Source organism: Festucalex cinctus, chromosome 14, assembly GCF_051991245.1.
Source record: "Festucalex cinctus isolate MCC-2025b chromosome 14, RoL_Fcin_1.0, whole genome shotgun sequence".
Taxonomy (NCBI): domain Eukaryota; kingdom Metazoa; phylum Chordata; class Actinopteri; order Syngnathiformes; family Syngnathidae; genus Festucalex; species Festucalex cinctus.
This window is the reverse complement of record NC_135424.1, coordinates 27,227,521-27,254,600: the sequence shown is the minus strand read 5'-3', so window position 1 is coordinate 27,254,600 and position 27,080 is coordinate 27,227,521. Positions and strand designations below refer to the sequence as shown.

At 39.5% G+C, this 27,080-nt stretch overlaps 1 protein-coding gene across 9 annotated transcripts in view; it reads right to left on the bottom strand.

Moving 5' to 3' along the window:
• The window catches only part of zswim8 (zinc finger, SWIM-type containing 8), a 1,066,004-nt gene that overhangs the window by 1,020,587 nt on the left and 18,337 nt on the right, over positions 1–27,080 (bottom strand). For all 9 annotated transcript variants that reach the window (XR_013278281.1, XM_077494401.1, XM_077494403.1 and 6 more), the window contains exon 2: positions 23,579–23,732. Coding sequence is in view for 8 of the 9 variants with exons in the window: in XM_077494401.1 (XP_077350527.1) it covers positions 23,579–23,732 (154 nt within the window). In the remaining variant the exon portion in view is untranslated. The remainder of the gene's footprint in view (positions 1–23,578; positions 23,733–27,080) is intronic.

Below are 27,080 nucleotides of genomic sequence, written 5' to 3'. Positions count from 1 at the left end.
TGCACGCACGCACACGCACGCACGCAAACGCACGCAAACGCACACACGCAAACGCACGCACGCACGCAAACGCACGCACGCAAACGCACGCACACATACACACACACAAAAAAAGAAAAAAAAAAAAAAAAAAAAAAAAAAAAAAAAAAAGAAAAGAGCAATGATGACAAGACGTTGAATCGGTAAGACTACCGAATGAACAATTCTGAGCTCTTAAAAAAAAAAAAAAAAAAAAAAAAAAAAAAAAAAAAAAAAAAAAAAAAAAAAAAAAAAAAAAAGAAACCCACTTACAAAAATCAGAAGAAAAATTATTTATAGATAAAAATTTTAGTCAAGTTTACTCTGCCTCCTATAATAGTAGACAAAGAGGTGTCTCTATACTTATACATAAGAATTTATTCTTTACTCTAAATAATATAGTAACAGATTTAGAGGGCCGATATATTATTATCCAGGTAACTATATTTAATAAAGTATATACAATTGGTAATTTATATGCCCCAAATAATGATGACCCGGATTTTTTCCATGAATTTTTCTCTCGGTTACTCGATTTAGCAACAAATTCTACTATTATTATTGGAGGTGATTTTAACACGGTCTTAAACCCATTAATAGATCGTTCTAATAATACGATATATACAAGGCGATTACGATCCGCTAAAGTAATAGATGAATATATGGAGGATTTTGGCCTCAGCGATGGCTGGGACTTCAAAACCCAACTAAGAAGGAATTTACTTTCTTCTCTGCGGTGCACCGATCATTCTCAAGAATTGATTTTTTCCTTACAAATAATTCTATTGTTGATAAAACTGCTATAAAAATACATTCTATAATTATAAGTGATCATGCACCAGTCTCTCTCACTCTACAAATTGACTCTACCTTTAAACTTCCCCCGATATGGCGTTTTAACATCTCATTACTGAAAGACGTAGAGTTTGATAAAATTATTAGAAGAGAGTGGGCAGATTTTTTGGAAATAAATGACTCTCCAAATATATCTCCATCTCTTCTCTGGGAAGCAGGGAAAGCGGTAATTAGAGGGAAAATTATATCATATTCAACTTATAAAAAGGAACAAGATCAAAAATTAGAAAAATACCTGGAAGATAAAATTAAACAACTAACGGATGAATATGCATTAAACCCAAATAATCAAATATGGATAGAACTACAGAATATAAAAATACAGTTAGATAACATGTTATCTAAAAAGACAGAGTTTATAATACAACAGTTGAGATATAATAATTTTGAACATAATAATAAATCAGGTAAATTCCTGGCAAATCAACTTCAACGGAATCGGGAAAAATCTCTTATAACGGCTATTAAAGATATAAATGGTGAATGCACACAATCACCAAAAGAAATTAACCATATTTTTTATAACTATTATCGAAATCTATACTCAGAAATTAATAGACCTAACCCTGAACATATTGAGGTATTCCTAAATAGCTTAAATATACCTCAGTTATCTATTGAACATAAAGATATTCTAGATGCCCCGCTTACTATAGATGAGTTGTATCGTGCTTTAGACAGTATGCCTAATGGCAGAGCACCTGGTCCAGATGGCTATCCGGCTATATTTTTTAAACATTTCTGGTTAATGTTTGCTCCATTATTTCTAAGAGTAGTAACTGAAATTAAAAGTAAGGGTGATATACGTCAAGATAGGAATATAGCAGCAATTAAACTTTTATTAAAGCCAGAAAAAGACCCCACCCTCCCGTCAAGTTACCGACCGATATCACTAATTAATACCGATATTAAAATTATCGCTAAGGCCTTGGCATCTCGACTAGAGACAGTAATCTCGACAATTATTCATAGCGATCAAACAGGTTTTATTAAAGGTCGTCATTCTACTAATAATATTAGGAGGCTCTTTAACTTGATTAGTATGTCACAGCGGTATGATAAAAAGGCAGTTGTTATTTCGCTGGATGCAGAAAAAGCCTTCGATAAAGTTAACTGGTCCTTCCTCTTTGCTGTCTTAAATAAATTCGGCTTCGGGGAGTCATTCATTCAATGGGTCTCAATATTATATGATTCTCCTAAAGCTACAGTTACTACTAATGGGTTACATCACAGAGTTTTACTATACAAAGAGGTACAAGACAAGGGTGCCCAATGTCTCCTTTATTATTTGCTATATTTATTGAGCCGCTTGCATTAGCTATACGTCAGGATAGACGTCAAGGAATCCACTCCGGGACAATAGAACATAAAATTAATCTATATGCCGATGATATACTACTCTATTTAGAAGAACCTGCTATCTCGCTAGGGGAAGCATTTAACTTAATAACTAAATTCTCTCACTTATCAGATCACTCTATTAACTGGATAAAATCAACATTATTACCTATCACAGAAAATTCATGGAATCCTACGAGTCAGGATCCACACTACTCCTTTCCTACAGGTAATTTAAAATACTTAGGTGTTAAAATTTCACCAAAGTTAACTGAATTAACTTCTTTAAATTTTTTACCATTATTGGATAGTATCCGTAGTGATCTGGAGCGCTGGAATAATCTTCCGATCTCTTTAATAGGACGGATAGCTACTATAAAAATGAAAGTTTGACCAAAGATTAATTATTTATTTTCAATGATTCCATTTAAACCTACGTCTAACTGGTTCCAATCGCTGGACTCTGCTATCATAAAATTCTATTGGAATAAAAAAAAAGCTAAAATTAGTCTATCTACTCTTCAGGAAAGTAAATCTAAAGGAGGTTTAGAGGCACCAAACTTTATGTACTATTATATAGCTAATCAACTACAATATCTTGTGCTATGGACACAACCCAACCGAGATACTCACTGTTGGTTGGAATTGGAGCAGAAGGATTGTAATAATCTTAGACTGTTAGATTTACTCTTTATTACAAAATCAATAAAACGACATAATTGTTTTAAAAACCCAATGATAGCCGCCACCCTGACTGCCTGGTGGAAGGCATTAGAAATTACAAACTCCCAATTGGCGCCCTGTGGGCTCTCTCCCATTTGGCATAACCCCGACTTTCAACGTAATAATCAGTCGTTCCATTTAAGCTTATGGGAGCAGAAAGGAATTACACACCTTCATCATCTTTTCTCAGATAAGTTTATATCGTATACAAACTTGGTCCAGAAATATGAAATAAAAAATTGTAATTTCTTACATTATCTGCAAGTTAAAAATATGGTTAAGAAACAAATCCCAACACTTCAGGATACGCTCCAACTGCCTGTCTTAGCTAAAGATATTATAAAGCTTTCTCCAACAACAATAAAGAAAATATCAAAAATATATAAGTTATTTTTATACACAAATAAAACGTATTTACCGACTTTAAAATGGGAAAAAGACTTGTCTATAGTTCCGGAACCAGACTTTTGGACCCAAATCTGTGAAAATGTATTTAAAATGACCAAACAGACAAATTTGCAACTTATCCAATATAAGATACTTCATAGAACATATATTACACAATATATGATGAAAAAAATGGGACTCTCTGACTCCGACATTTGTCTCCAGTGCTCACAAAACACTGCCGATACTTATCTTCATGCTTTATGGTCATGTACTCCAGTGCTGCATTTCTGGACTAAAATCTTGGAAAAGCTCGCTGATATATTTAACTGTAGGCTTCCTTTATCTCCAAGATTGTGTTTACTAGGTGACTTAACAATAACTGAGCTACCATGTAAACAATCCCAATCTATATTTATAGCCCTTACTATTGCTAAAAAAATAATCCTTGTCAATTGGAAAAATAAACAATCTCTAAATATCGACCATTGGTTAAACTTACTAATAAATTATATCTCAATGGAAAAAATCTCTGCCTTAAATAAAAATCAAGTATCAAGATTTAAACAAATATGGTCTATGCTGGGGGACGGGCGTGCCACCTACACCCGCCGGGTTGGGTGAGGCCCCGCTGGTCGCTCCTCTTACTCACTTCACTAGTTTTGCACTATACACTTTGTAAATATACACATAGGGCACACAACACATTTCTTGGTGGGGTGGGGAAGGGTGGAAACACCGTCTTCACCCTTCAACTGCCCTCCAATTTTAATGCACTTCATGTCCAAGGGGCGGGGTGAGTTGGGGCGGGGAGCCATCAGAGGGGATGGACTGCAGTGTCTGGCAGCGCTGTGGTCCCCCCCATCTGTGTCCCTGCCCCACCACTTTGTCCCTCCTTTTTTTGGGGGGGGGATGCGGGTGTGTCGGAGTAGGGGAAATTTTTTCCCTCTGCTCCGACTCACCTGCTCCCAATTTTAATGGGTTCGCGGGGGGGTTGGCGGTCGTCGGGTTGCGGCTTGTTTGGGGGGGGTGGAGGTATGGGTGGGTGGGGGGTTGGGTGTTGGGGGTCGGGGTGTGTTCGGGGGTTTGGGGGCCGGGGGTGGTGGGGCCTGGGTCGTGGTGGGTGGCGGGTTTGGGTGGGGTGCGGGGGGGTCGTGTGGGGATGGGGGCTGGGGACCGGTGGGGCGCTGTGGGGGCCCGCTGGGCCTCGTTCTGCGGCCTTGGGCTCGGGGGTGTGGGCCGGGGCTGGGGTGTTCCGGGCGTCTGGGTCGGCTCGCCGACCGGTGTCCGCTCGGGTGGCTTGGGGGTGGCCTTGGTGCTGCCGCGGCCTGGGGATTTCGGGGGTGGGGGGTGGGGGGGGTTGGGGTGGGGGGGTGGGGGGTGCTCGCTTTGCTGGACCGCGGTTGACGGCTTCTTTCTTTGGTGGTGGTCCTTATGCATGCCAGATCCGTCGCACCAGCATCTACTGAAACTCAACAGAAGTAGCCTCTCCCTCCCACAGCCCCTTGAATCAGTGGGTGCTGGTGTCTGTGGATCTCACTTTGCTTTATCTTTCGTTCCCTCCTTCCTCTCTTATGTTTTTCCTCTGGTCACTTGAGATCTCCTCAATTTATTTGAAGTTTGAGGTTTCTGGGGTTGGTATAAGACTGGTTTTGTAACCACGCAGGAGGGTTTTTGTTGGTGCTGGATTTCACTTTGATGGATTGGATGTACTGGCTTCTATGGATCTCACTCTGCCTTATCGATCCTTCCCTCCTTCCTCTCTTTAGTTTTTCCTCTGGTCTCTTGAGATCTCGCTAAATTTGCTGGAATTTAGAGGCTTCCGGGGTTGGCGTAAGACTTTGATTTTGTAATCATGGGGAAGGCAGGAAGTGTTTGGTCGGTGCTGGATTTCACTTTGATTTATCTTTCTTTTCTCTTTATTTTTTTCTGACCTTTTCTCTGGTCTCCTGACCATTTAAACCTCACGACTCTGGCAAGATTCTGAAGTACCTGGTTAAGGCGAAGGGTAATGGGATATTTATAAGGCTTTAGGTGAATTAATGAGTATAAATTTATACGTATTTGCACGCGCGCGCACGCACGCACGCAAACGCACGCACGCAAACGCACGCACGCAAACGCAAACACGCAAACGCACGCACACACACACACAAAAAAAAAAAAGAGCAATGATGATAAGACGTTGAATCGGTAAGACTACCGAATGAACAATTCTGAGCTCTTAAAAAAAAAAAAAAAAAAAAAAAGGAAATGGCTTCCACTGACTTTTTTTGTGCGTCTCGGGGTGCTACACGTGCCTGCCAATTTTCGTAGCTCTCGCTCAAACGGGCCGGGATTGGTTTTTATGTTTCTACACTAGGTGGCGCTATAGAGTCGCGTTGTTATGACAACTACATAATATCAAATTTTTCACCGGGCACGAAGAGACTGCAAAGTTTGGTGAGTTTTCGTAAATGTTTAGGCCCTCAAAAATGAGATCGTTTACGGAGAAGAAGAAGAAGAAGAATAACTAGAGCTGCGAGCAGCTATAAAGGGCCCTCGCAACCTGGGCCACGTTGGGGTATTTGCATGTCGGGGTACTGGCATGTTGGGGTACTGTTTCATAGGAAACCGTCTAAATTGTAAATGTTTTTGACATGCTTTGTGTTTGCAAAGTTTCATGGAAGGCCAAAAATGATGCACAATTAAAATAAAATCAAAATGGATTGGCACATGGCTATAGAATAATTTTTGGAAGTATTAGGCTGATAGGTATGCCTCCCAATATTCACATATCTAGCTGAACCATATAATCGGGTATACTTCATAAAAATATCTAGAAGGCGCTATTGAGCCATTTATTACAAATTGCACAACAAATTATAAAATATTCATGTTCGTGAGAGATCTGATCTGTGTGCAAAATTTTGTGAGTTTTTGCCCATGTTTAGACTCTCTAAAAAAAAAATTCTTTGCAAACAATGCATCGCTACAGCAAAGGCGTGTGACAAAATAAAAAAATTCAATAACTTTTCATCTTAAATATCTTAAAATGAAACATGCCAAAGAATGAAGACGATGTGATAAGTTTTGCAGAAAATATGACCCCTATAAAAGGCCCCAAAAAGTGGCTACAAATACCTAAGTAAATCAAAATGTCAGACTTCCTGTTTGGTTTAGCATATGGTTCCAAGAGACTTTTTTTGTACATCGTGGGCTCTTATGTATGCCTCCAAATTATCATAGCTCTAGGTGAAACGTACAACCGGGAATGCTTCGTTAAAGAGGAGGGTTTTTTTTAGCACTAAATGGGGGACTTCCTGTTGGGTTTAGCACATAGCACCAAGAGACCTTTTTGTACATTGTGGGCTGTTAGATATGTCTACAAATTTTCGTAGCTCTAGCTGCTTCGTACAACTGGGAATTCTTCCTTAAGAAGAATTTTTTTCCTTTGCAAACAAGTGCATGCCACGGCAACAGCGTGCGATGAAATAAAAAGCTTTCAATAACTTTTCATCTTCAACATCTTAAGATGAATCACACCAAGTTTGAAGATGATCGGATAAACTCTGTAGGAGGAGTTGGTTAAAATAAGACCCCTATGAAGCGGCCAAAAAAATGGCAACATGTTCCAAATTAAATCAAAATGGCGGACTTCCTGTTAGGTTTAGCATATGGTTCAAAAAGAGTTTTTTGTACCTCGAGGCCTGTTACATATGTCTTCAAATTTTGGTAACTCTAGGTAAAACGTACAACCGGGAATGCTTCGTTAAAGAGGAGTTTTTTTAGCTCAAAATGTGATGCCCGGCCCCTGGGGGACTTCCTGTTGGGTTTAGCACATAGCACCAAGAGACTTTTTTGTACATTGTGGGCTGTTACATATGTCTACAAATTTTCGTAGCTCTAGCTGCTTCGTACAACTGGGAATTCTTCCTTCAGAAGAATTTTTTTCCTTTGCAAACAAGTGCATGCCACGGCAACAGCGTGCGACGAAAGAAAAAGCTTTCAATAACTTTTCATCTTCAACATCTTAAGATGAATCACACCAAGTTTGAAGATGATGGGATAAACTCTGTAGGAGGAGTTCGTTAAAATAAGACCCCTATGAAACGGCCAAAAAAATGGCAACATGTTCGAAATTAAATCAAAATGGCGGACTTCCTGTTAGGTTTAGCATTGTTCAAAAAGAGTTTTTTGTACCTTGAGGGCTGTTACATATGTCTTCAAATTTTGGTAACTCTAGGTGAAACGTACAGCCGGGAATGCTTCTTTAAGTAAGAATTTTAAAACGCAAAATTTGATGCCCCGCCTCTGGCGGACTTCCTGTTGGGTTTAGCATATGGCACCAACAGACTTTTTTGTAGATCATAGTCTGTTACATATGTGTACCAATTTTCGTAGCTCTAGGTTAAACGTACAACCGGCAATACTACGTTTAGTAAGAGTTTTGAAACTCTAAATTTGATGCCTCACCCCCGTCATATAGTAGGTCAAAATTTTTTGATTTTTTACCATGATGTTGTCCCAGGTGTTGAGATGGTACAGCCCAAGTTTGAAGTCAATCGGGTTAACCGTGTAGGAGAAGCGGGCAATAGTATGATCCATGTAAATGTGCAAAACTGGGCCAAAATTGGACATTCAGATGATCATACCTCACTTTCTGTCTACTTTAGGGTACACACATCAAAGAGGTTTTTGTTCATCGGGATGTGATACAGGTGCCACACAATTTTCATAGCGGGTCAGGGATCCGTTTAACCTATGTAGGTGGCGCTATGGAGCCATTTTTCTGTTATCACCTATGGCGACTTTAAAATATAAAATTTTTCGCCAGGCCTGACGTGTGTGTAAAGTTTGGTGAGTTTTCGTTCACGTTTAGTGTCTCAAAAATGTGATTGTTTGCGGAAAAGAATAATAACAAAGAAAAAGAATAATAAGAATTCCTTGAAAAACAATAGGGCCTCGCAGCGGCACCGCCGCCGCCGCTGCTCGGGCCCTAATAATAATTCTTACAAAAACAAGAGGGATTTTATTGGGTTTAGCACATGGTTCATAAAGAGTTTTTTGTACCTTGAGGGCTGTTACATATGTCTTCAAATTTTGGTCACTCTAGGTGAAACGTACAGCCGGGATTGCTTCGTTACGTTGGAATTTTGAAACGCAAAATTTGATGCCCCGCCTCTGTTGGACTTCCTGTTGGGTTTAGCATATGGTACCAACAGACTTTTTTGTAGGTCTTAGTCTGTTACATATGTGTACAAATTTTCGTAGCTCTAGAATAAACGTACAACCGGCAATGGTTCGTTAAGTAAGAATTTTTAAACTAAATTTGATGCCCCGCCCCCGTCATATAATATGTCAAAAACTTTCGATTTTTTTTACCATGATGTTGTCCCAGGTGTTGAGATGGTACAGCCCAAGTTTGAAGTCAATCGGGTTAACCGTGTAGGAGAGGTGGGCAAAAGTATGACCCCTGTAAATGTGCAAAAATGGGCCAAAATTGGACATTCAAATGATCATACCTCACTTCCTGTCTATTTTAGGGTACACCTTTCAAAGAGGTTTTTGTTCATCTGGATGTGCTACAGGTGCCACACAATTTTCATAGCCGTAGGACAATCGTAGCGGGACAGGGATTCGTTTAACCTATGTAGGTGGCGCTATGGAGCCATTTTTCTGTTATCATGTATGGCGACTTTAAAATATCAAATTTTTCGCCAGGCCTGATGTGCGTGTAAAGTTTTCGTTCACGTTTAGTGTCTCAAAAATGCAATTGTTTGCGGAGAAGAATAATAATAATAACTAGAGCTGCGAGCAGCTATAAAGGGCCCTCGCAACCCGGGCCACGTTGGGGTACTTGCACGTCGGGGTACTGGCACGTTGGGGTACTGTCAAATAGGACAAGGACCATCTAAAATGTTTTTGACAAGCCTTGTGTGTTCAAAGTTTCATCAAAACGCAAAATATGGTGTGCAATTCCAAAAATAAATTCAAAATGGCGGACTTCCTTTTAGGTTTAGCATACGGTTACAGAATACTTTTTGTAGGTCTTAGACAAATAGGTATGCCTCTGAGTTTTCACAAATCTAGGTCAAGTCAAGTCATCTTTAGTTATTTCGCGCTTGAATCATCCAATCGGAAATGCTCTATAAAAATGTATAGAGGGCGCGATTTATTGCAAATTGCACAAGAAATCTCTAAAAATTCATGTTCATGACAAGTCTGATGTGTGTGCAAAGTTTCATGAGTTTTCACACATGTATAGACCAAAAAAAATAAGCAGCACTTTACTTGGCAAACAATGTATCGCGATGGCAACAGCATGTGACAAAATAAAAAACTTTCGATAACTTCGCATCTTAAACATCTGAAGATGAAACACACCAAGTTTGAAGACGGTCGGATGAATTTTGTACGAGCAGTTCATGAAAATATGACCCCTAAGAAAGGCCACAAAAAATGGCTACAAATGCCGACGTAAATCAAAATGGCGGACTTCCTGTTTGGTTTAGCAGATGGTTCAAAAAGAGTTTTTTGTACCTCCAGGGCTGTTACATACCTCTTCAAATTTTGGTAAGTCTAGGTGAAACGTACAGCCGGGCATGCTTTGTTAAAGAGGAGTTTTTTAGCTCAAAATGTGATGCCCGGCCCCTGGGGAACTTCCTGTTGGGTTTAGCACAGGTCACCAAGAGACATTTTTGTACATCTTGGGCTGTTACATATGTCTACAAATTTTCGTAGCTCTAGCTGCTTCGTACAACTGGGAATGCTTCTTTAAGAAGATTTTTTTTCCTTTGCAAACAGTGCATGCCACGACAACAGCGTGCGACGAAATAAAAAGCTTTCAATAACTTTTCATCTTCAACATCTTTAGATGAATCACACCAAGTTTGAAGATGATCGGATAAACACTGTAGGAGGAGTTCGTTAAAATAAGACCCCTATGAAATGGCCAAAAAAATGGCAACACATTCCAAAGTAAATCAAAATGGTGGACTTCCTGTTAGGTTTAGCACATGGTTCAAAAAGAGTTTTTTGTAGGTCATAGTCTGTTACATATGTGTACCAATTTCCGTAGCTCTAGATTAAACGTACAACCGGCAATGCTTCGTTCAGTAAGAATTATTAAACTCTAAATTTGATGCCCCGCCGCCGTCATATAGTATTGTCAAAAATTTTTGATTTTTTACCATGATGTTGTCCCAGGTGTTGAGATGGTACATCCCAAGTTTGAAGTCAATCGGGTTAACTCTCATCAAATGTGTGAAATTTTGAGAAGATAGGATCATCTCGGTCACCGTAGCGGCCACGCTGGCATATTGGAAGCAAAATTTCTTTGAAAATGGCATAATAAACGTTTACATGTAGAATATTTTTTTTGCCAGTGTGTGTCAAGCTCAACGGGTTTTGGTGATTGTTAAGACCTGCAAAAATCAGCGTCCTTATTTATTTTTAGGCAATGAGTTGCCCTGATTGGTATTTTTTGTAAAAGTGTATATATACATCATCGCTCGTTGTACTCATTGCACAATGTTACTTTTATTGTCCAAAGGGGCAATCAAAAATGAATAAAACAAAATGGAAACGTACATACGTTTGGATCGGTGTGAAGCCAGTGAACAATTTGAGTGGTGGAAACTAAAAGAATATTCATAAATGACTTAGTTATCACACTTAGAATGAGTTTACATTTTTTGTACAAAATACCGTATGTGTGTTTTTTTTTTATATATATTATGCCTCAAGGGCTAGGAGGCGCTGTATTTATAACTGAATGTTGTCATCGAGATACCTTCAGGCCTTGATTATAAGCATACATGTCAAGTGTGGGATTTTTTTTGGAGCATGTACCGTGGAGTTATTAAGCATATCCTTCATTCACGATATTGCTTTTAATGTCCACAGAGGCTATCAAAAATAAATAAAAATATATATATGTTTGGATAAGTCTGATGCCAGTGAACATTTTGAGTGGTGGAAACTAAAAGAATATTCATAAATGACTTAGTTATCACACTTAGAATGAGTTTACATTTTTTGTACAAAATACCGTATGTGGGGTATTTTTTTTTTATGCCTCAAGGGCTAGGTGGCGCTGCATATATAACTGAATGTTGTCATAGAGATAGCTTCAGGCCTTGACGATAAACATACATGTCAAGTTTGGGATTTTTTGGAGCATGTACCGGGGAGTTATTAAGCATATCCTTTTTCAGTGCGAAACACAAATTTTGATGCCCCGCCTTCATCATATAGTATTTCGAAAGGTCAAGATTTTCCCCCCTGTCGTTGGCTCAGGTCTTGACATGGTCCAGGTCAAGTCTTAACTCAGTCAGATGAAACGTGTAGGAGAAGTGGGCAAAAGTCTGCCCCCTGTGAATGTGCAAAAATTGTCAAAAATGGGACATTCAAAAATTCGTAGCTCACTTCCTGTTCATTTTAGCATATGGGTCCAAGAGACTTTTTTTGTAGGTCTTGGGCTCCCTCATACACCTAAAAATATTCGTCGTTCTTGCTTAAACGTACAACCGGGGCTGCTTCGTTAAAAACTTCTAGGGGGCGCTATTGAGTCATTTTTGTAAAAATAGCACAATCAACAATAAAATGTTGCTCATTTTACCAGGCCAGATGTGTGTGCCAAGTTTCATGAGTTTCTGTGCATGTTTAGACCCTCAAAACTGGCGTTGTTTTCTTGGCGAACAGCGCTTAGCCACACCCACAGCAATTCGCGAAAACTCACAAACTTCGTGTTGTGACATCATGAAGGCCGAAACCCTCATCTGAGCAAATATGAGGTAGGTCCAGTTAACGTGTTTGGAGAAAAACGTAGAAGAAAATTCGTAAGAAAAAAAATTGCCACTAGGTGGCGCGATCAGTTAGATGAAATATAAGTTCATAGATGTCTTTAGGGCTGGACTCTCATCAAATGTGTGAAATTTTGAGAAGATAGGATCATCTCGGTCAAGTTAATGCAGCTTTTATTTTCACGAAAAATCTTCAGACTTTGCGTCACCGCAGCGGCCACGCCCTTTGGCGAAAAGTTACAATATTCGGTGTGGGGCATAATCAACATCTTAAGGCTTTTCTGACCAATTTTCAAATGGATCCCTTCAACAAGCTCAGCACAGTAGCTAAAAACGTAAAGTATGACATTTATTGTAACCACTAGGTGGCGCTATATGTATAACTGAATTTGATCATATAGATGTTTTCAGGCCGTGACTATTACGTTGCCTGAGAAGTTTGAGATTTTTTGGAGCTTGAACATGGGAGTTATTAAGCATTTGCTCTTTCTGTACAAATGAAATTTTAAAGGCAATATTTGATGCCCCGCCCCCGTCATATAGTATTTCAAAAAGGCAAGATGTTTTGCCCAGTTGTTCTCTCAGGTCTTGAGATGATAAATGCCAAGTTTGAAGTCAATTGGATGAAAAATGTTTGCAAAGGGGGAAAAAGCATGACCACAGTGAATGTGCCAAAATAGGCCAAAATTGGACATAAAAAAATTCATAGCTCACTTCCTGTACATTTTAGCTACATGGTCCCAATAGACTTTTTTTTGCGTCTCGGGGTGCTACACGTGCCTGCCAATTTTTGTTGCTCTAGCTCAAACGTGCCGGGCTTGGTTTTTATTTTTCTACGCTAGGGGGCGCTATCGAGTCGCATTGTTATGACGACTTAATAATATCAAATTTTTCGCCGGGCCTGAGGAGTGTGCAAAGTTCGGTGAGTTTTCGTGAATGTTTAGGTACCCAAAATCGCGATCGTTTGCGGAGAATAAAGAAGAAGAAGAAGAAGAAGAAGAAGAAGAAGAAGAAGAATAACTAGAGCTGCGAGCAGCTATAAAGGGCCCTCGCAGCCCGGGCCACGTTGGGGTCCTTGCACGTTGGGGTACTTGCACGTTAGGGTACTGGCACGTTGGGGTACTGGCATATTGGAAGCAAAATTTATTTGAAAATGGCATAATAAACGTTTACATGTAGAATTTTTTTTTTGCCAGTCTGTGTCAAGCTCAACGGGTTTTGGTGATTGTTAAGACCTGCAAAAATCAGCGTCCTTTTTTATTTTTAGGCAATGAGTTGCCCTGATTGGTATTTTTTGTAAAAGTGTATATAGACATCATCGCTCGTTGTACTCATTGCACAATGTTACTTTTATTGTCCAAAGGGGCAATCAAAAATGAATAAAACAAAATGGAAACGTACATACGTTTGGATCGGTGTGAAGCCAGTGAACAATTTGAGTGGTGGAAACTAAAAGAATATTCATAAATGACTTAGTTATCACACTTAGAATGAGTTTACATTTTTTGTACAAAATACCGTATGTGTTTTTTTTTATTTATTTATATAATATGCCTCAAGGGCTAGATGGCGCTGTATTTATAACTGAATGTTGTCATAGAGATACCTTCAGGCCTTGATTATAAGCATACATGTCAAGTGTGGGATTTTTTTTGGAGCATGTATCGTGGAGTTATTAAGCATATCCTTCATTCACGATATTGCTTTTAATGTCCACAGAGGCTATCAAAAATAAATAAAAATATATATATGTTTGGATAAGTCTGATGCCAGTGAACATTTTGAGTGGTGGAAACTAAAAGAATATTCATAAATGACTTAGTTATCACACTTAGAATGAGTTGACATTTTTTGTACAAAATACCGTATGTGGGGTATTTTTTTTTTATGCCTCAAGGGCTAGGTGGCGCTGCATATATAACTGAATGTTGTCATAGAGATAACTTCAGGCCTTGACGATAAACATACATGTCAAGTTTGGGATTTTTTGGAGCATAAACCGGGGAGTTATCAAGCATATCCTTTTTCATTGCGAAACACAAATTTTGATGCCACGCCCTCATCATATAGTATTTCGAAAAGTCAAGATTTTCCCCCCTGTCGTTGGCTCAGGTCTTGACATTGTCCAGGTCAAGTCTTAACTCAGTCGGATGAAACGTGGAGAAGAAGTGGGCAAAAGTATGCCCCCTGTAAATGTGCAAAAATCATCAAAAATGGGACATTCAAAAATTCGTAGCTCACTTCCTGTTCATTTTAGCATATGGTTCCAAGAGACTTTTTTGTAGGTCTTGGGCTCCCTCATACACCTAAAAATATTTGTCGTTCTTGCTTAAACGTACAACCGGGGCTGCTTCGTTAAAATTTTCTAGGGGGCGCTATTGAGTCATTTTTGTAAAAATAGCACAATCAACATTAAAATATTGCTAATTTTACCAGGCCAGATGTGTGTGCCAAGTTTCATGAGTTTCTGTGCATGTTTAGACCCTCAAAACCGGCGTTGTTTTCTTGGCGAACAGCGCTTAGCCACGCCCACAGCAATTCACGAAAACTCACAAACTTCGTGTTGTGACATCATGAAGGCCGAAACCCTCATCTGAGCAAATCTGAGGTAGGTCCAGTTAACGTGTTTGGACAAAAACGTAGAAGAAAATTCGTAAGAAAAAAAAAATGCCACTAGGTGGCGCTATCAGTAAGATGAAATATAAGTTCGTAGATGTCTTTAGGGCTGGACTCTCATCAAATGTGTGAAATTTTGAGAAGATAGGATCATCTCGGTCAAGTTAATGCAGCTTTTATTGTCACGAAAAATCTTCAGACTTTGCGTCACCGTAGCGGCCACGCCCTTTGGCGAAAAGTTACAATATTCGGTGTGGGGCATGATCAACATCTTAAGGCTTTTCTGACCAATTTTCAACTGGATCCCTTCAACGAGCTCAGCACAGTAGCTAAAAACGTAAAGTATGACATTTATTGTTACCACTAGGTGGCGCTATATGTATAACTGAATTTTATCATATAGATGTTTTCAGGCCGTGACTATTACGTTGTCTGAGAAGTTTGAGATTTTTCGGAGCTTGAACATGGGAGTTATTAAGCATTTGCTCTTACTGGACAAATGAAATTTTCAAGGCAATATTTGATGCCCCGCCCCCGTCATATAGTATTTCAAAAAGTCAAGGTTTTTTGCCCAGTTGTTGTCTCAGGTCTTGAGATGATAAATGCCAATTTTGAAGTCAACTGGATGAAAAATGTTTGCAAAGGGGGAAAAAGCATGACCACAGTGAACGTGCCAAAATAGGCCAAAATTGGACATTAAAAAATTCATAGTTCATTTCCTGTACATTTTAGCTACATGGTCCCAATAGACTTTTTTGTGCGTCTCGGGGTGCTACACGTGCCTGCCAATTTTCGTTCCTCTAGCTCAAACGTGCCGGGCTTGGTTATTATTTTTCTACGCTAGGGGGCGCTATAGAGTCGCGTTGTTATGACGCCTTCATAATATCAAATTTTTCGCCGGGCCCGAAGAGTGCGCAAAGTTCGGTGAGTTTTCGTGAATGTTTAGGTACCCAAAATCGCGATCGTTTGCGGAGAATAAAGAAGAAGAAGAAGAAGAAGAATAATAACTAGAGCTGCGAGCAGCTATAAAGGGCCCTCGCAGCCCGGGCCACATTGGGGTCCTTGCACGTTGGGGTACTTGCACGTTGGGGTACTGGCACGTTGGGGTACTGGCATATTGGAAGCAAAATTTCTTTGAAAATGGCATAATAAACGTTTACATGTAGAATATTTTTTTTGCCAGTGTCTGTCAAGCTCAACGGATTTTGGTGATTGTTAAGACCTGCAAAAATCAGCGTCCTTATTTATTTTTAGGCAATGAGTTGCCCTGATTGGTATTTTTTTGTAAAAGTGTATATACACATCATCGCTCGTTGTACTCATTGCACAATGTTTACTTTTATTGTCCAAAGGGGCAATCAAAAATGAATAAAACAAAATGGAAACGTACATACGTTTGGATCGGTGTGAAGCCAGTGAACAATTTGAGTGGTGGAAACTAAAAGAATATTCATAAATGACTTAGTTATCACACTTAGAATGAGTGTACATTTTTTGTACAAAATACCGTATGTGGGGTATTTTTTTAATTTTTTTTATATAAGCCTCAACGGCTAGGTGGCGCTGTATTTATAACTGAATGTTGTCATAGAGATACCTTCAGGCCTTGATTATAAGCATACATGTCAAGTGTGGGATTTTTTTTGGAGCATGTACCGTGGAGTTATTAAGCATATCCTTCATTCACGATATTGCTTTTAATGTCCATAGAGGCTATCAAAAATAAATAAAAATATATATATGTTTGGATAAGTCTGATGCCAGTGAACATTTTGAGTGGTGGAAACTAAAAGAATATTCATAAATGACTTAGTTATCACACTTAGAATGAGTTTACATTTTTTGTACAAAATACCGTATGTGGGGTATTTTTTTTTCATGCCTCAAGGGCTAGGTGGCGCTGCATATATAACTGAATGTTGTCATAGAGATAACTTCAGGCCTTGACGATAAACATACATGTCAAGTTTGGGATTTTTTGGAGCATGTACCGGGGAGTTATCAAGCATATCCTTTTTCATTGCGAAACACAAATTTTGATGCCCCGCCCTCATCATATAGTATTTCGAAAAGTCAAAATTTTTCCCCCTGTCGTTGGCTCAGGTCTTGACATGGTCCAGGTCAAGTCTGAAGTCAGTCGGATGAAACGTGTAGGAGAAGTGGGCAAAAGTATGCCCCCTGTAAATGTGCAAAAATCGTCAAAAATGGGACATTCAAAAATTCGTAGCTCACTTCCTGTTCATTTTAGCATATGGGTCCAAGTGACTTTTTTGTAGGTCTTGGGCTTCCTAATACACCTAAAAAAATTTGTAGCTCTTGCTTAAACGTACAACTGGGGCTGTTTCGTTAAAGATTTCTAGGGGGCGCTATTGAGTCATTTTTGTAAAAATAGCACAATCGACGATAAAAAATTGCTCATTTTGCCAGGCCAGCTGTGTGTGCCAAGTTTCGTGTGTTTCTGTGGCAGTTTAGGCCCTCAAAATTGCCGTTGTTTTCTTGGCGAACAGCGCTTAGCCACGCCCACAGCGATTCGCGAAAACTCACAAACTTCATGTTGTGACAGCATGAAGGCCGACACCCTCATCTGAGCAAATATGAGGTAGGTCCAGTTAACATGGTTGGAGAAAAACATTGAAGAAAAATCGTGAGAAAAAAAATTGCCAGTAGGTGGCGCTATCAGTAAGATGAAATATAAGTTTGTAGATGTCTTTAGGGCTGGACTCTCATCAATTGTGTAAAATTTTGAGAAGATAGCATCATCTCGGTCAAGTTAATGCAGCTTTTGTTGTCACGAGAAATCTTCAGACTTTGCGGCACCGTAGCGGCCACGCCCTTTGGCGAAAAGTTACAATATTCGGTGTGGGGCATGATCAACATCTTAAGGCTTTTCTGACCAATTTTCAACTGGATCCCTTCAACGAGCTCAGCACAGTAGCTAAAAACGTAAAGTATGACAATTATTGTTACCACTAGGTGGCGCTACATGGATAACTGAATTTTATCATATAGATGTTTTCAGGCCGTGACTATTAAGTTGCCTGATAAGTTTGAGATTTTTTGGAGCTTGAACATGGGAGTTATTAAGCATTTGCTCTTTCTGGACAAATGAAATTTTAAAGGCAATATTTGATGCCCCGCCCCCGTCATATAGTATTTCGAAAAGGCAAGATTTTTCCCCCAGTTGTTCTCTCAGGTCTTGAGATGATAAATGCCAAGTTTGAAGTCAATTGGATGAAAAATGTTTGCAAAGGGGTCAAAAGCATGACCACAGTGAATGTGCCAAAATAGGCCAAAATTGGACATTAAAAAATTCATAGCTCACTTCCTGTACATTTTAGCTACATGGTCCCAATAGACTTTTTTGTTCGTCTCGGGGTGCTACACGTGCCTGCCAATTTTCGTTGCTCTAGCTCAAACATGCCGGGCTTGGTTTTTATTTTTCTATGCTAGGGGGCGCTATAGAGTCGCGTTGTTATGACGACTTCATAATATCAAATTTTTCGCCGGGCCTGAGGAGTGTGCAAAGTTTGGTGAGTTTTCGGAAATGTTTAGGTACCCAAAATCGTGATCGTTTACGGAGAATAATAATAATAATAATAATAATAATAATAATAATAATAATAATAATAATAATAATCCGATCAAAAAACAATAGGGACCTCGCAGCGGTAGCTGCTCGGGCCCTAATAATAATAATAATAATAATTTTTACAAAAACAATAGGGACCTCGCAGCGGTCGCTGCTCGGGCCCTAATAATAATTTTTACAAAAACAATAGGGACCTCGCAGCGGTCGCTGCTCGGGCCCTAACTAGAGCTGCGAGCAGCTATAAAGGGCCCTCGCAGCCCGGGCCACGTTGGGGTCCTTGCACGTTGGGGTCCTTGCACGTTGGGGTACTGGCATATTGGAAGCAAAATTTCTTTGAAAATGGCATAATAAACGTTTACATGTAGAATATTTTTTTGCCAGTGTGTGTGTCAAGCTCAACGGGTTTTGGTGATTCTTAAGACCTGCAAAAATCAGCGTCCTTTTTTATTTTTAGGCAATGAGTTGCCCTGATTGGTATTTTTTGTAAAAGTGTATATGCACATCATCGCTCATTGTACTCATTGCACAATGTTACTTTTATTGTCCAAAGGGGCAATCAAAAATTAATAAAACAAAATGGAAACGTACATACGTTTGGATCGGTGTGAAGCCAGTGAACAATTTGAGTGGTGGAAACTAAAAGAATATTCATAAATGACTTAGTTATCACACTTAGAATGAGTGTACATTTTTTGTACAAAATACCGTATGTGGGGTATTTTTCTTTTTTTTAATATAAGCCTCAAGGGCTAGGTGGCGCTGTATTTATAACTGAATGTTGTCATAGAGATACCTTCAGGTCTTGATTATAAGCATACATGTCAAGTGTGGGATTTTTTTTGGAGCATGTACCGTGGAGTTATTAAGCATATCCTTCATTCACGATATTGCTTTTAATGTCCATAGAGGCTATCAAAAATAAATAAAAATATATATATGTTTGGATAAGTCTGATGCCAGTGAACATTTTGAGTGGTGGAAACTAAAAGAATATTCATAAATGACTTAGTTATCACACTTAGAATGAGTGTACATTTTTTGTACAAAATACCGTATGTGGGGTATTTTTTTTTCATGCCTCAAGGGCTAGGTGGCGCTACATATATAACTGAATGTTGTCATAGAGATAACTTCAGGCCTTGACGATAAACATACATGTCAAGTTTGGGATTTTTTGGAGCATGTACCGGGGAGTTATCAAGCATATCCTTTTTCATTGCGAAACACAAATTTTGATGCCCCGCCCTCATCATATAGTATTTCGAAAAGTCAAAATTTTTCCCCCTGTCGTTGGCTCAGGTCTTGACATGGTCCAGGCCAAGTCTTAACTCAGTCGGATGAAACGTGTAGGAGAAGTGGGCAAAAGTCTGCCCCCTGTGAATGTGCAAAAATCGAAAAAAATGGGACATTCAAAAATTCGTAGCTCACTTCCTGTTCATTTTAGCATATGGGTACAAGAGACTTTTTTGTAGGTCTTGGGCTCCCTCATACACCTAAGAATTTTCGTAGATCTTGCTTAAACGTACAACCGGGGCTGCTTCATTAAAAATTCCTAGGGGGCGCTATTGAGTTATTTTTGTAAAAATAGCACAATCAACAATAAAATATTGTTCATTTTACCAGGCCAGATGTGTGTGCCAAGTTTCATGAGTTTCTGCGCATGTTTAGACCCTCAAAACTGGCGTTGTTTTCTTGGCGAAGAGCGCTTAGCCACGCCCACAGCAATTCGCGAAAACTCACAAACTTCGTGTTGTGACATCATGAAGGCCGAAACCCTCATCTGAGCAAATATGAGGTAGGTCCAGTTAACGTGTTTGGAGAAAAACGTAGAAGAAAATTCGTAAGAAAAAAATATGCCACTAGGTGGCGCTATCAGTTAGATGAAATATAAGTTTGTAGATGTCTTTAGGGCTGGACTCTCATCAAATGTGTGGAATTTTGAGAAGATAGGATCATCTCGGTCAAGTTAATGCAGCTTTTCTTGTCACGAAAAATCTTCAGACTTTGCGTCACCGTAGCGGCAACACCCTTTGGCGAAAAGTTACAATATTCGGTGTGGGGCATCATCAACATCTTAAGGCTTTTCTGACCAATTTTCAACTGGATCCCTTCAACGAGCTCAGCACAGTAGCTAAAAACGTAAAGTATGACATTTATTGTAACCACTAGGTGGCGCTATATGTATAACTGAATTTTGTCATATAGATGTTTTCAGGCCGTGACTATTACGTTGCCTGAGAAGTTTGAGATTTTTTGGAGCTTGTACATGGGAGTTATTCAGCATTTGCTCTTTCTGGACAAATGAAATTTTAAAGGCAATATTTGCTGCCCCGCCCCCGTCATATAGTATTTCGAAAAGGCAAGATTTTTTGCCCAGTTGTTCTCTTAGGTCTTGAGATAATAAATGCCAAGTTTGAAGTCAATTGGATGAAAAATGTTTGCAAAGGGGGAAAAAGCATGACCACAGTGAATGTGCCAAAATAGGCCAAAATTGGACATTAAAAAATTCATAGCTCACTTCCTGTACATTTTAGCTACATGGTCCCAATAGACTTTTTTTGTGCGTCTCGGGGTGCTACACGTGCCTGCCAATTTTCGTTGCTCTAGCTCAAACGTGCCGGGCTTGGTTTTTATTTTACTATGCTAGGGGGCGCTATAGAGTCGCGTTGTTATGACGACTTCATAATATCAAATTTTTCGCCGGGCCTGAGGAGTGTGCAAAGTTTGGTGAGTTTTCGTGAATGTTTAGGTACCCAAAATCGCGATCGTTTGCGGAGAATAAAGAAGAAGAAGAAGAAGAATAATAATAATAATAATAATAATAATAATAATAATAATAATAATAATTTTTACAAAAACAATAGGGACCTCGCAGCGGTCGCTGCTCGGGCCCTAATAATAATTTTTACAAAAACAATAGGGACCTCGCAGCGGTCGCTGCTCGGGCCCTAATAATAATAATAATAATAATAATAATAATAATAATAATAATAATAATAATAATAATAATAATAATAATTTTTACAAAAACAATAGGGACCTCGCAGCGGTCGCTGCTCGGGCCCTAATGAAGAATGAAGAATGAAGAAGAAGAAGAAGAAGAAGAAGAATTTTTACAAAAACAATAGGGACCTCGCAGCAGTCGCTGCTCGGGCCCTAACTAGAGCTGCGAGCAGCTATTAAGGGCCCTCGCAGCCCGGGCCACGTTGGGGTATTTGCACGTTGGGGTACTCGCACATTAAGAGCAAAATTTCTTTTAACATGGCATGATAAACCTTTACATGTAGATTTTTTTTGCCAGGTGTGATGTGTGTGTCAAGCTCAATGGGTTTGGATCGGTCTGATACCAGTGAACATCTTGAGTAGTGGAAAAAGTAAAAGTATCATCATAAATTACTTAGTTCTAACACTTAGAAGGAGTTCACAAATTTTGTACAGAATACCGAATAAGTTTTTTTTTTTTTTTTTATGCCTCAAGGACTAGGTGGTGCTGTATTTATAACTGAATTTTGTCATAGAGATACCTTCACGCCTTGACTATAAATATACATGTCAAGATTGGGATTTTTTGAAGCATGTACCGGGGAGTTATTAAGCATATCCTTCATTCACGATACTGCTTTTAACGTCCATTCAGGCTATCAAAAATAAATAAAACTAAATAAAAAATACCTATGTTTGGATAGGTCTGATGCCAGTGAACATTTTGAGTGGTGGATAGTAAAAGAATATTCATAAATGACAGTTATCACACTGAGAATGAGTTTACAATTTTTGTAAAAATACCGTAAGTGGGGTATTTTTTTTCCATGCCTCAAGGGCTAGGTGGCGCTGCATATATAACTGAATGTTGTCATAGAGATAGCTTCAGGCCTTGACTATGAACATACATGTCAAGTCTGGGATTTTTTGGAGCATGTACCGAGGAGTTATTAAGCATATCCTTTTTCAGTGCGAAACACAAATTTTGATGCCCCGCCCTCATCATATAGTATTTCGAAAAGTAAAAATTTTTTCCCCTTGTCGTTGGCTCAGGTCTTGACATGGTCCAGGTCAAGTCTGAAGTCAGTCGGATGAAACGTGTAGTATGCCCCATATAAATGTGCTAAAATCGTAAAAAATGGGACATTCAAAAATTCGCAGCTCACTTCCTGTTCATTTTAGCACATGGGTCCAAGAGACTTTTTTGTAGGTCTTGGGCTCCCTCATACACCTAAAAATTTCCAAAGATCTTGCTTAAACGTACAACCGGGGCTGCTTTGTTAAAAATTTCTAGGGGGCGCTATTGAGTCTTTTTTGTAAAAATAGCACAATCCACGATAAAATATTGCTCATTTTGCCAGGCCAGAGGTGTGCACCAAGTTTCATGAGTTTCTGTGCATTTTTCGGCCCTCAAAATTGGCGTTGTTTTCTTGGCGAACAGCGCTTAGCCACGCCCACAACGATTCACGAAAACTCACAAACTTCGTGTTGTGACATCATGAAGGCCGAAACCCTCATCTGAGCAAATATGAGGTAGGTCCAATAAACGTGGTTGGAGAAAAACGTAGAAGAAAATTCGTAAGAAAAAAAATTGCCACTAGGTGAGATTTTTTTGGAGCTTGTCCATGGGAGTTATTTAGCATTTTGTCTTTCTGGACAAATGAAATTTTAAAGGCAATTTTTGATGCCCCGCCCCCGTCATATAGTATTTCGAAAAGTCAAGATTTTTTGCCCAGTTGTTGTCTCAGGTCTTGAGATGATAAATGCCAAGTTTGAAGTCAACTGGATGAAAAATGTTTGCAAAGGGGGAAAAAGCATGACCACAGTGAATGTGCCAAAATGGGCCAAAATTGGACATTCAAAAATTCATAGCTCACTTCCTGTACATTTTAGGAAATGGCTTCCACTGACTTTTTTGTGCGTCTCGGGGTGCTACACGTGCCTGCCAATTTTCGTAGCTCTAGGTCAAACGGGCCGGGCTTGGTTTTTATTTTTCTACGCTAGGGGGCACTATAGAGTCGCGTTGTTATGACAACATAATATCAAATTTTTCGCCGGACCCGAAGAGATTGCAAAGTTTGGTGAATTTTCGTAAATGTTTAGGTCCTCAAAAATGCGATCGTTTGCGGAGAATAAAGAAGAAGAAGAAGAAGAAGAAGAAGAAGAAGAATTCTTACAAAAACAAGAGAGACCTCGCAGCATTCGCTGCTCGGGCCCTAATTAAAATGGCGGACTTCCTGTTAGGTTTAGCATGCTACTTTTTAACTGTACTAAATGGACTCACCTGATATCCTCCACATTTTCAGGGAAGCTCCAGTATGCAATTCGAAGCTGGAGTTGTTCTGGCACAGGGGGGTAAACCTTCTCCACTACCTCGAATGGGATGTGAAAGGCTACTTGTTTGGCTGACAACTCCACCAATGGAATTACTTGACCATCTAAAGAAATAATCAAACATTAGAAAATCAATCTGAGAAGCACATTATTTAACATGGGCAATTCGACAGTCTGGCAATCAAAACCCAACCAGTACTTTGCATGAAAACTCTAGCAGGGCTCATTGGCCTTTAATAAAATCCAACAGTCTGCGTAACAATGAACGTGTCGGCGTTCCGTGCTGCCACATTGGATTGGTGTGAAACCTAGCAACCACAGGAGGGCGCTTAAAGACTGCACAAATTCAAACTAAAACTTCTGACGGGCAGAATAATCTGTATGTTTGATTTGGCACGGTCCGCTGGCCCTCCTTTACCACTACCATTCTCCTCCTCATTAGGGCCCCAGCAGCGACCGCTGCGAGGTCCTTATTGTTTTTGTAAAAATTATTATTATTATTATTATTATTATTATTATTAGGGCCCAAGCAGCGACCGCTGCGAGGTCCCTATTGTTTTTCGTTCGAATTATTATTATTATTATTATTATTATTATTATTATTATTCTCCGTAAACGATTGCATTTTTGAGGACCTAAACATTCATGAAAACTCACCAAACTTTGCACACTCCTCAGGCCCGGCGAAAAATTTGATATTATGAAGTCGTCATAACAACGCGACTCTATAGCGCCCCCTAGCGTAGAAAAATAAAAACCAAGCCCGGCACGTTTGAGCGAGAGCAACGAAAATTGGCAGGCATGTGTAGCACCCCGAGACGCACAAAAAAAAAAAAAAAAAAAAAGTCTATTGGGACCATGCAGCTAAAATGTACAGGAAGTGAGCTATGAATTTTTTAATGTCCAATTTTGGCCTATTTTGGCACATTCACTGTGGTCATGCTTTTTTCCCTTTTGCAAATATTTTTCATCCAATTGACTTCAAACTTGGCATTTATAATCTCAAGACCTGAGAGAACAACTGGGCAAAACATCTTGCCTTTTTGAAATACTATATGACGGGGGCGGGGAATCAAATATTGCCTTTAAAATTTCATTTGTCCAGAAAGAGCAAATGCTTAATAACTCCCATGTTCAAGCTCCGAAAAATCTCAAACTTCTCAGGCAACGTAATAGTCACGGCCTGAAAACATCTATATGATTAAATTCAGTTATACATATAGCGCCACCTAGTGGTAAGAATAAATGTCATACTTTACGTTTTTAGCTACTGTGCTGAGCTCGTTGAAGGGTTCCAGTTGAAAATTGGTCAGAAAAGCCTTAAGATGTTGATCATGCCCCACACCGAATATTGTAACTTTTGGCCAAAGGGCGTGGCCACTACGGTGACGCAAAGTCTGAAGATTTTTCGTGACAATAAAAGCTGCATTAACTTGACCGAGATGATCCTATCTTCTCTAAATTTCACACATTTGATGAGAGTCCAGCCCTAAAGACATCTACGAACTTATATTTCATCTTCCTGATTGTGCCACCTAGTGGCATTTTTTTTTCTTACGAATTTTCTTCTACGTTTTTCTCCAAACACGTTAACTGGACCTACCTCATATTTGCTCAGATGAGGGTTTCGGCCTTCATGATGTCACAACACGAAGTTTGTGAGTTTTCGCGAATTGCTGTGGGTGTGGCTAAGCGCTGTTCGCCAAGAAAACAACGCCAGTTTTGAGGGTCTAAACATGCACAGAAACTCATGAAACTTGGCACACACATCTGGCCTGGTAAAATGAGCAATATTTTATTGTTGATTGCGCTATTTTTACAAAAATAACTCAATAGCGCCCCCGAGAAGTTTTTAACGAAGCAGCCCCGGTTGTACGTTTAAGCAAGAACGACGAATATTTTTAGGTGTATGAGGGAGCCCAAGACCTACAAAAAAGTCTCTTGGACCCATATGCTAAAATGAACAGGAAGTTAGCTACGAATTTTTGAATGTCCCATTTTTGACTATTTTTGCACATTCACAGGGGGCAGACTTTTGCCCACTTCTCCTACACGTTTCATCTGACTGAGTTAAGACTTGACCTGGACCATGTCAAGACCTGAGCCAACGACAGGGGGAAAAATCTTGACCTTTCGAAATACTATATGATGAAGGCGGGGCATCAAAATTTGTGTTTCACACTGAAAAAGGATATGCTTAATAACTCCCCGGTACATGCTCCAAAAAATCCCAAACTTGACATGTATGTTTATCGTCAAGGCCTGAAGCTATCTCTATGACAACATTCAGTTATATATGCAGCGCCACCTAGCCCTTGAGGCACAAAAAAAAAATACCCCACATACGGTATTTTGTACAAAAAATGTAAACTCATTCTAAGTGTGATAACTAAGTCATTTATGAATATTCTTTTAGTTTCCACCACTCAAAATGTTCACTGGCATCAGACTTATCCAAACATATATATATTTTTATTTATTTTTGATAGCCTCTGTGGACATTAAAAGCAATATCGTGAATGAAGGATATGCTTAATAACTCCACGGTACATGCTCCAAAAAAAATCCCACACTTGACATGTATGCTTATAATCAAGGCCTGAAGGTATCTCGATGACAACATTCAGTTATAAATACAGCGCCACCTAGCCCTTCACGGTATTTTGTACAAAAAATGTAAACTCATTCTAAGTGTGATAACTAAGTCATTTATGAATATTCTTTTAGTTTCCACCACTCAAATTGTTCACTGGCTTCACACCGATCCAAACGTATGTACGTTTCCATTTTGTTTTATTCATTTTTGATTGCCCCTTTGGACAATAAAAGTAACATTGTGCAATGAGTACAACGAGCGATGATGTATATATACACTTTTACAAAAAATACCAATCAGGGCAACTCATTGCCTAAAAATAAAAAAGGACGCAGATTTTTGCAGGTCTTAACAATCCCCAAAACCCGTTGAGCTTGATACACACTGGCAAAAAAAAATATTCTACATGTAAACGTTTATTATGCCATTTTCAAAGAAATTTTGCTTCCAATATGCCAGTACCCCAACGTGCCAGTACCCTAACGTGCAAGTACCCCAACGTGCAAGGACTCCAACGTGGCCCGGGCTGCGAGGGCCCTTTATAGCTGCTCGCAGCTCTAGTTAGGGCCCGAGCAGCGGCGGCGGCGGTGCCGCTGCGAGGCCCTATTGTTTTTGTAGGAATTCTTATTATTATTATTAGGGCCCGAGCAGCGGCGGAGGCGGTGCCGCTGCGAGGCCCTATTGTTTTTGTAGGAATTATTATTATTATTATTAGGGCCCGAGCAGCGACCGCTGCGAGGTCCCTATTGTTCCTGAAGGAATTCTTATTAGGGCCCGAGCAGCGGCGGCGGCGGTGCCGCTGCGAGGCCCTATTGTTTTTGTAGGAATTCTTCTTATTATTCTTCTTTTTCTTCTC